At 56.7% G+C, this 10,097-nt stretch overlaps 1 protein-coding gene across 3 annotated transcripts; it reads left to right on the forward strand.

Moving 5' to 3' along the window:
- Positions 1-503: 503 nt before the first annotated feature.
- TNFRSF13C (TNF receptor superfamily member 13C) lies at positions 504-5,057 on the forward strand. 3 transcript variants are annotated; one of them, XM_035266062.3, is made up of 3 exons: positions 504-672; positions 904-1,140; positions 1,674-5,057. In XM_035266062.3, the coding sequence occupies exons 1-3, from the start codon at positions 537-539 to the stop codon at positions 1,859-1,861; spliced, it is 561 nt and encodes a 186-aa protein (XP_035121953.2). In that variant the 5' UTR covers positions 504-536; the 3' UTR covers positions 1,862-5,057. The 3 variants fall into 3 exon arrangements, with proteins under 3 accessions (XP_035121953.2, XP_008989110.3, XP_008989112.3); XM_008990862.5 differs by having other exon boundaries at positions 1,677-5,057; XM_008990864.5 differs by having other exon boundaries at positions 1,716-5,057.
- Positions 5,058-10,097: the final 5,040 nt, after the last annotated feature.

Here is a 10,097-nt window from a genome sequence, read left to right on the forward strand (position 1 = left end):
AGGAGAATCGTTTGAACCCAGGAGGCAGAAGTTGTAGTGAGCCAAGATCACCCACTGCACTCCAGCCTGGGCAACAGAGCCCTTTACAAAAAAAAAAAAAAAAGCAGGTGTCTGATGCCCCCAACCAGCTCTGTCCCAGAATGGCACCAGGATTCTCTAGAGGAGGAAACAGGTGGGGTGGTGGAGATAACTGGGGAGCACCCGGGGCCATGGAGCGGCCTTGGCGAGGCGGAGTGGAGGAGCCACTCAGAGGTGTGTCCTGGCTGCAGGGCCCATCCCCCTCCCTGCCCCAGAGGAGACTGGTCTGTCCCCAGCCACATCCCAGCACCCAGCAGAGGGCCCGTCCAGGCGGTGCTGGCTGAGTGGCTGAGTGGGAGAGGCCCGGGGCTCGGGCCCGGTAGGGCGTGGTCCCACCCAGCAAGCGGGGGCGGGGCAGGGTGGAGTGCTCCCCTCTCCCCGCCCCTCGATTCCGCCCCGAGGGCCCGGGAGCCCCACTCAGCCTCAGTCCCCAAGGCTCGTGCGGCAGCACTGGCACCATGAGGCGAGGACCCCGGAGCCTGCGAGGCAGGGACGCGCCGGTCCCCACGCCCTGCGTCCCGACCGAGTGCTACGACCTGCTGGTCCGTAAATGCGTGGACTGTAGGCTCCTACGCAGATCGCCACCGAAAACAGGTAAAGGGGACCGACGGGGCGCGTGGCGCCGGCAGCCGTGGGGGAGGATGAGGCCCCGATTGCCAGGGGCTTAGAGGGCTGAGAGGACCCTGTGGGCAGGGCCTGGACCCGCCCATGATCACCGCGTAGCCCTCGCCGTGGCCTCTCTCTCCCTCCCCTTGTCAACCGCCCCCCTCCCCGCTGTCCTTCCCCTCCCTGGCCAACCTCGCCCCACCCCGTCCCCTCCCGCAGCAGCTGGAGCCAGCAGCCCTGCACCCGGGACGGCGCTGCAGCCTCAGGAGTCGGTGGGCCCGGGGGCCGGCGAGGTGTCGCTGCCCGTGCCCAGACTGCTCTTCGGCGCCCCCGCGCTCCTGGGCCTGGTACTGGTCCTGGCGCTGGTCCTGGTGGGCCTGGTGAGCTGGAGGCGGCGACAGCAGCGGCTTCGCGGGGCAGCCTCGTCTGAGGCCCCGGACGACGGAGACGAGGCCGGTGAGTTCCAGGTGTAGGGAAATCAGTCCGAGCAGGGCGCAGGGGCTGGGGTCGAGGGGACGGCCCAGGGGATGATGCATGGCCCCTAGAGGGGGAGAGAAGGGCTTTAAGTGGGGGACAAGGACAGAGAGCGGAAAAGAGTTTGCCCTTTGGAGCTCAGACTGGGCACCGAGACAATCCCTCACCTGAACCCGTGGTTGGAGCCAGGAACAGCTCTACCCTGCCAGACCCCAGTGTGAGGAAGAGACAGGTCTGGAGAAGGGGGTCCCTGTCTGAGTGAGGAGTCTGTCCTGCCCTCTTGGAGTCTAAGAAGCTTGGTTCCTGCAGGGTTTGCCAGACTGAGTCCCAGCTCCCCAACTCCCTGCCCTGCCAACTCCCCACTGGCCAGGCCTCTGGACTCAGGGTCAGCCATGTGCCACCCCTCCCTGCCCTATGGTGAGCTTCATTTGACAGAGGACTGCTCCTCCAGAGGAGGCTTCTAGGGAGGGAGGGAAGTCTGTGACCCACTACTGAGCCTCTGTCCCCTCGGCCAGCAGCCCCAGAGCCCCTGGACAAGCTCATCATTTTGTCTCCAGGAACCACTGATGCCACAGCTTCTGCCTGGCCTCCTCCTGGAGAAGACCCAGGAACCACCCCACCTGGCCACAGCGTCCCTGTGCCAGCCACAGAGCTGGGCTCCACTGAACTGGTGACCACCAAGACAGCTGGCCCTGAGCAATAATAGCAGAGAGCTGGCAGGAGGTGCCTCCTGGCCTTCCTCCCGACCCCCAGCCAGGGGCTTGGAAATCAAATTCAGCTCTTCACTCCAGCATGCACCTGCTTTCTTTCTGGGACCAGGCTAAATCCTGCAGAAGCACAGACAGTACCGACCACAGCATTCAGCCAGCATGGACTTTGGTGTGCTGGCCTTTGGCTTCAGACCATACCGTCTCTGACAGCCCTTGAAGGTGGTAGCCCAACTCCTGTGCCTTTGAAAGGTTGGGGCGCTCTGAGTAAGACACTTCTCTTTTAAAATGGGGAAGGCACCATTAAGCCAAAATGAATCTGAAAAAAAGACCAAGTGGGAGGATACTTAATTTGTTGTAGTTGGGTGTGTTTTTGTTGGTTTTTTTGTTTGTTTGTTTTTTGTTTTGAGACAGTTTCGCTCGTTACCCAGGCTGGAGTGCAATGCCACGATCTCGGCTCACCACAACCTCCACCTCCTGGGTTCAGGCAATTCTCCTGCCTCAGCCTCCTGAGTAGCTGGGATTACAGGCGCGCGCCACCATGCCCAGCTAATTTTTTTTGTATTTTTAGTAGAGATGGGGTTTCACCATGTTGACCAGGATGGTTTCAATCTCTTGACCTCGTGATCCACCCGCCTCGGCCTCACAAAGTGCTGGGATTACAGGCATGAGCTACCATGCCCAGCTGTTTTTGTTTTTTTTTTGAGACAGAGTCTTGCTCTGTTGCCAGGCTGGAGTGCAGTGGTGTGATCTCAGCTCACTGCAACCTCTGACTCCCTGGTTCAAGTGATTCTCCTACCTCAGCCTCCCAAGTAGCTGGGATTACAGGCGTGCACCACCACGCCCAGCTAATTTTTGTATTTTTTATAGAGACGGGGTTTCACCATGTTGACCAGGTTGACCTCATGATCCACCCGCCTCAGGGCCTCCCAAAGTGCTGGGATTACAGGCTTGAGCCACCATGCCCGGCTCTGGTCTTTTTTTAGACAGGGTCTTGCTCTATCACGCAGGATGGAGTGCAGTGATGGGACCTTGGCTCATTGCAGCCTGGGCTCAAGTGATCTTTCTGCTTCAGCTTCCTGAGTAGCTGGAACTACAGGTGCTCCACCTTGCCCAGCTGATTTTTTTTTTTTTTAAGACAGGATCTTGATATGTTGTCCAGGCCATCCTCCCCAAAGGGCTAGGATTATAGGCGTGAGCCACAGGCCTGGCCTGTATTTCTTTAATACCTGTCCTCAGAGCCGTCCTGCTTTTAAACTGATGCAAACGGCAAAAGTAACCAATTCATGGGTTTGCTTGCTTTAGTACAAGATTATTTTAAGAAATAACAAAGAAGAAAAGCTTGAGCTGGATTTTGCTAATTCTCAGGTAGCTGTATCCCAGGGTCGACCCTGAGACTGAACCAATCTGCCAAAACCTAAGATGCCATTTTGACCCCAGGGGGAGCTTCCAGAGCCACAAACCTGCACTTGGGAGGAAGTGTGCGGCCTCCAGGGCTGGGCTCCAAACTCGAGCTGAGGAACATGCTGGCAGGCAGCTCTCTCAGGGTCTACTTGGGGTTCCAGCTGCTCCAAGGCACAGCACATTCAGCCATACACAGGGCATTGCCGGGACCAAGAGGAGACTCCTTTGTGCAGAGGCCAAGACAGGCCTGTGACCTTGAACCGGGTGGACGTGAGGTCCCTTGAACTCCCTTCTCTCTCTGGCTTGTTACCCTGAAGCACCGGCCCCCCCAGTGCTGGGATCATTTGGTCATTCTGTGCCAGCCCCCGGGTCACCTACCGTCACAGTGAAAGCTGCTCCCTCCTCTTACAATGATGTACCTTGTTTTGGGGTCTGGGGACAAGGCCGTCTCTTTCCAGTCCTGGATGACACTGTGCACAGCCTGCCACCCCCTGCCTGCCCTCCTGCACAGAGTTAGACCTCCTGACCCGGCCTCCGCCCTGGGCAGCTTCCTTCGAAGCTGTTGCAGGTTAGCATCTTTGGAAGGGAGTCAGAAGACGGAGTTCTGAGTACCGTTTTCCCTGCTGGGCCCTGGGCACGTTCTGTTCCTGCAGCAGATGTTTTCTGCCTGCCTCTCCTGAGCAGCCACCGGAGTCACCTGTAGACCCCTGCCCCTCCTGTCCCTTGCCAGGCCTGTGGACTCAGTGCTTGCTGTCCTAAGTGCCCGTTTTGTGCCCAGCTCAGAAGACAGTGGCCAGTGGTCAATCACATCCAGGTCTCTGCCTGGCTACTTGCTCCGTGAACCCACCTCAGATGCCCCTGCCCCCAGGGAGCCAGGTGACAGGGTGAGGTCAAATGATAAGCAAGTGTGGGAGAGGGCTGGTGGGGTCAGGCCCACATGGACCCAGCTCTACACTCCCCCTCCATCTGAGGATCGGGGAGTCCAAGCTGCTACTGGCCACTGCATCTCTCACTTCTTCTTCCCTAGATACCCCACCTCCCCCACCCCATCTTCTCCTGGACACCCCATCTCTCCCACATCATATTCCTCTGCCCACCCCCTCTCCTACCCCATTTTTGGCTATATCTGGGGTTAGCTCAGCAGGTGAAAACCCAGAGTGTGGGTGAAACCCCTCTGGGGCCCAGACATGCAAACCTTGGGGATCTCTCTGTCCCAGCCGGACCCTCTGGCCGATAGGAAGTTTCCCGAGTTCTCAGTTTTTTCTTCTGAAAAATGAGGGGTTGGATGCAAAGTTCTCCTCCTGGCCTGTGGCCCCCAGAGGAGGACAGGAGGAGGGAGCCTTAGATAATTCTCATATGCATTTCACAGATAAGGAGACTGAGACCCAGAGCCATCATATTGATACCTCATTTGATCTTCATAAGAGCACCTGGAGGAGGGGGGTGGGGTGTTTGTGCTTTTTTTTGTTTTTTGCATTCCAGGCTGGAGTGCAGTGGTGTGATCTCAGCTCACTGCAACCTCGATCTCTTGACCTTGTGATCTGCCCACCTTGGCTTCCCAAAGTGCTGGGATTACAGGCCTGAGCCACTGCACCTGGCCCCTGCTTTAAAATTTTTTTATAAAAAAATGAAGATATGCATTTTGTAGACAATCTGCAAGTTCTGGATGGGAACCCATGATGTAGTCAGGGAAGAAATGACCCATGTCCAGTAACCCCAAGCCTGCAGTGTGTGTTTTTCTACATAATTGAAATCATTCTATACATTAAATTCATGTCTTGACCATCATATTAATATTTGTTAAGTTTCTCTTTAAAGACTTTACAATCACAATAAGGCTTTCAACATGGTAAGGTTTTCCATCCGGGCATTTGGCCATTTTGGTTTTGGCTGTTGAGGCTGTGAGTGCCTCCTTCCTTCCACATGGGCCTGTACAGGAGTCCGATTCCCAGCAGTTGTTGCACCAAAGGCCTTGACTTTTTTTTTTTTTAGTGGGGACAGAGTCTTGCTCTGTTACTCAGGCCGGAATGCAGTGGTGCCACCTCTACCTCCCGGGTTCAAGCGATTCTCCTGCCTCAGCCTCCCAAGTAGCTGGGACTACAGGCCCGGGCCACCACCCCCAGCTAATTTTCCTATTTTTAGTAAAGAAGGTGTTTGGCCATGTTGGCCAGGCTGGTCTTCAACTCCTGACCTCAGGTGATCCTTCTGCTTTGGCCTCCCAAAGTGCTGGTATTACAGGCGTGAGCCACGGCACCTGGCCAGGCCTTGACCTTTTCAAAGGTCCCTGTGGGTCCAATTTTTCTCCTGAAAATCTGGACCATTTCACATCCATGAGCAGGAATTATATGGTTCCGTTTGCAGGTACGAAAAGAGAGGCCCTGTGAGGTAAAGGAATCCGGCCCAAGATACAACAGGTGGGTGGTGGAGCTGGGCAAACCCTGGGTTCCTGCCCCTGCCTGGCATGCCTGCCCAGCAGAAGGTCATGGGCCCGGACCCCTCCTTGGAAGTGGAGGACTCCGGAGGGATGCCAGGCCCCACCCCTTGGTTTCATCACCACTCAAATATTTTCTCCCCAACCAGTCTCTTTTTGGTAAGAGGGATCCCAGGTAGACTCTGGAAGGACCGTTTTTTGTGGTGGGAACTGAAGGGAAAAGGCCCCTCCCTGAGCCTGTGTTTCAGGCCAGCTTTTCCTGAAGGAGGGTCAGATTCCAACCAGGTCCCCAGGGCCCTGGCCAGTGGGGGCAGGACTGGCTTAAGTATCGCTTCCTCCTGGGGCTTCCTGCAGGCCCCTTTCACTTCCTGCCTGGAAGCCAGAGGCTGGGGGCTCTGGGTGTGTGTGGGAGGTTGGGGAGGCCCAGCTGGTGAGGCCAGGGAGAAAGGCCTGACCCCTCACCTACCCGTCTCAGAAGGGACAGCATTACCCCTACAAGCTGGTAGCATCTACCTGGGCCTCAGGTCTCTGGACCTTCTCCCCATCTGCAAAATGGACACTTGAGGATTGGCCAGCTGTCCTTGGTGATTGAAGAGGTCATGTGACACGTAGGGACAGAGGGGCCCCTGCCATGGCCGCCAGGGAACGCTCCCAGCAGGGAGGTGGGAGCAGGCCTGGTCCTTCCCTCATGACCTGGGAGTGGGGAGATGGGGGTACAGTAGAAACGACGGCCCCCAATCTCGGGCAGAGTGGGGCACAATCATGAGGAAAGAGATGCCAGTTCCCCGCCCCTAAGCTTTCCTCCTGGGACTCCGAGGGGCGCTCAGTGGTTGGCATTGGGCAGGGGAAGGACGCTACTGAGGTCCCGGGACCCAGAGGAACCCTGGGCATCTCTCCCCTCCACTAGGCTGCAGAAAATCTGGGATCCGGGCTTGAATCCAGCGACTTTGGGGCAGGAGAGCCTCTGCGAGGCTTCTGCTGTCAGCCGGGCCACCACCGGCCAGGGGCTATTTGGGCGTGGGGCTGGGGCGAGGTCAACAAGAGAGGCGGGGCTGAAGGACCCCAAGCCTGTTGGTGGTTAGAAAGGGGTGGGGTCAAGGCCTAGGAGCCAGGAAAACGCGTGGGACGGGATAACGCGCGAGACCAAGGCCTAGGGCACCTACTTCGGGCTTTGACTTCTGCACCCTCGGGAATCTGTGTCCTCACGCGCATCCGGAACCAGGGGGCCTTGAATGCGGCCCACGGCCCTAACTCAAGGGTGAGGCGCAGGGGAGGGGGTGCAGGGCTCCTCTGCACGAAACTGCTCTCCAGGAACTGGGGGCCTGGCGAGGAGGGCGCACCTATCCTCGTGCACGCGCTGTGGCCTCCGCAGAGCTCGGTCCTCTCTTGGTTCCCGCGCTATGGTCTCGGTGTCCGCTCCAGATTCGCACATTCAATGAGGGCTTTGGAGGGTCCTTAAGGGGGAGCCCGCGGGGGCGTTCAGGCAGAGGGACTACCTGTGACAGCTGGAGTGCGACTCCCTGAAGCAGGGCGGGGTGCAAGTCGGGGAGAGTGTTGGGGGCAACGGGACAGGGAGCTAAGCCCCAGCTTCCAGCCTCAGGAGCCTGGTCGCCCCCTCCCTCCCACGGGCAGCTGGAGCCTGAGTCAGAGTTGCCTCGCGGGAGAAAAAGACAGCCGTGGGCCCTCCCTCCAGACTCCCTCCTGGTACCGTCATTTGCACCAGCAGGGACTCCAGAGTCCCCAAGAACCTTTGCTTCTTGGATAACTCCATCACTGAAGAAACAGAAGTGAAATTAGCTTAGGAATGAAGCCTTGGAGACTCGTGGGTGTCATCCGCGGTCACAGTCTTCTCAGCCTGGCTTCAGTGGGTGCTCCCACAAAGCCACATGTACCTGGCTGTTTCCTGTCTGGGGTCCACTGCTTCTCCCTGTAACCCTGCGGAGATGCCGGCAGCCCATCTTGCAGATGACAAAACTGAGGCCTGGAAACGTTGAATGGACCTGGAGAGTGGGAATTCCAACCCAGTCAGCCTGACTCCAAAGTAAAGGATTAAAAGCGGGGCGCAGTGGCTACCACCTGTAATCCCAGCACTTTGGGAGGCCTAAGTGGGCTGATCACTTGAGGTCAGGAGTTGGAGACCAGCCCTGCCAACATGGTGAAACCCTGTCTCTACTAAAAATACAAAAATTAAGCCAGGCGTGATGGCTCACACCTGTAATCCCAGAACTTTGGGAGGCCGAGGCAGGCGAATCACCTGAGGTCAGGAGTTCCCTACCAATATGGTGAAACCCTGTCTCTACTAAAATATGGAAATTAGCTGGGTGTGGTGGCGGGCACCTGTAATCCCAGCTACTGGGGAGGTTGAGGCAGGAGAATCTCAAACCTCGGAAGAGGAGATTACAGTGAGCCTAGATCGTGCCATTGCACTCCAGCCTGGGTGATAGACTGAGCCTCCATCTCAAAACAATAAAGTAAAATAAAATAAATAATATGTAAAAGCGCTGGGCATGTGGGGCTGGAAAGGGCATTCAAGGAAGAGAGGCTAGCCTGTGTGTCCAGGCAGGGGGCAGGTGTGCCTGGGTCAGGCATTGGCAAGGGCCCTGTTGAGGGGTAGGAGTGCTTCCCGGGTGTGCTGAACAGGCCAGAATGTGGATTCAGGGCTCATAGTGCAGGTTCCAGGTCAGACCCTGCCCTTCCTGGCTGTGTGCTGGTCACAGCAAGTCACTTCCCCTCTCTGAGTCTCAAGTTTCTCTCTAGGAAATCCCAAACCTCCTTTCTTAGGACTCAGCAGAGCTGGCAAACTGGGCATTACTGAGACCAGCTCGGCCATAGAGACCCCACCCAGGTGATGCTGAAGGCATTAAGAAACAGACACCCAGAGAGAACAGCAAAGTGGGACTATCCGGGGACCAACAGCCTTCCAAGCTGAGAGCCTCAGAGGCCGACAGCATTCCAGGTTGAGAGCCTCTAGCAGCTGCTGACCCACGTATTTATTCTCTCTGAACAGGTGATTATTATTAACCAACAGGTGTTCTGTGTTTTCTCATAGAACCAAGATAGGCTGGGTGCGGTGGCTCACGCCTATAATCCCAGCACTTTAGGAGGCCGAGGCGGGTGGATCACAAGGTCAAGAGATCGAGACCATCCTGGTCAACAAGGTGAAACCCCGTCTCTACTAAAAATACAAAAATTAGCTGGGCATGGTGGTGCGCGCCTGTAGTCCCAGCTACTCAGGAGGCAGAGGCAGGAGAATTGCCTGAACCCAGGAGGTGGAGGTTGCAGTGAGCCGAGATCGCGCCACTGCACTCCAGCCTAGGTAACAAGAGCGAAACTCTGTCTCAAAAAAAAAAAGAGAGAACCAAGATAAACTAGGTAGGCAGCGGATGCCTGCTTATCACTGAACACGGACAAACTAGAAAGTGTTCTCCACGAGGGACCCATGGGGGCAGGTCACATATCCCATGCTGAAAGAATTGTTTTCACCGGTGTATGATATACACACCCTGCTTTGCTACTTTAGAATGCCCCAAGCAGTTTTCCACTTGAAAGGGTCGACAGATTTTCCTTGCCATTGTTCTCAGCAAACAATATAATTTATCATACACATTAGGATTTGTCCCAACAGGTCACCCAACATCTAAAATGAGGACACTGATTCCCAGCACAGGATTTTCATCTTGTCCACACCTCTCAGGGCCCCCAGCCTTCCACAGCCAGAACTGGGCACAAGGTGAGGGCCCAACATGGAGGAAGGCCGTGTGCACACAGGAGCATGTATGCTGACACGTGTGCGCACACACATACCCACTGTGTAGGGAGGTCCCTCATAGTCATGCTAGCCCTGGACATGCACACTCTTGCTTTCACTCAAGCACGCTCAGACACCCGCACATTGGAGCTGCCAGCGCTGGGAGCTGGGGGCGGGGCGGGTGCCCTTCAGGAGCAGGAACTCGGTTCCTCTGCCCGCCCCGCAGGGCTTGCTGCAGATGCCAGGGGTTATTTTAAGCCTGGATCAATGGATGAGTTTTGGTGACACAGGCTTGGTGGTAGTGGAGGGGAGCGGGCAGAAGAGATAAGGGGTGGGTGCCCTGGAGCCTTGATGTGGTGAGAGACCATGGGGTTCAGGGCAAAGGGGTCACTCCTCGGCTGGGCTGCTCCATCTCCATATCCCCTCACGAGGCACATGGCCAGGTACCTGGGGCAGTGTCAGCTGAATGGGCAGTCAGATCCCAGGATTCAGCCAGTCAGGGTCAGCTGGGCTCTGTGTCCAAAGTTGCCCTCTCCTGCTGCCCTAACTCCCTGCAGCCAGGTGTTCCCATGGAGAGGAGAGGGTATCCAGTGCCTGGCACAGACTCAGTAGTTGTGGGTACCTATGGCTGCTGGCTGACCACTGAATT

The sequence above is a fragment of the Callithrix jacchus genome, chromosome 1, assembly GCF_049354715.1.
Source record: "Callithrix jacchus isolate 240 chromosome 1, calJac240_pri, whole genome shotgun sequence".
NCBI lineage: Eukaryota > Metazoa > Chordata > Mammalia > Primates > Cebidae > Callithrix > Callithrix jacchus.

Bases quoted from the DNA above. Each gene is read 5' to 3' on its own strand.
- TNFRSF13C (XM_035266062.3), top strand. From the start codon at position 537: ATGAGGCGAGGACCCCGGAGCCTGCGAGGCAGGGACGCGCCGGTCCCC. The intron at 673-903 runs GTAAAGGGGACC...CCCCTCCCGCAG, and splicing joins CAGATCGCCACCGAAAACAG to CAGCTGGAGCCAGCAGCCCT. The intron at 1,141-1,673 runs GTGAGTTCCAGG...CCCCTCGGCCAG, and splicing joins GGACGACGGAGACGAGGCCG to CAGCCCCAGAGCCCCTGGAC.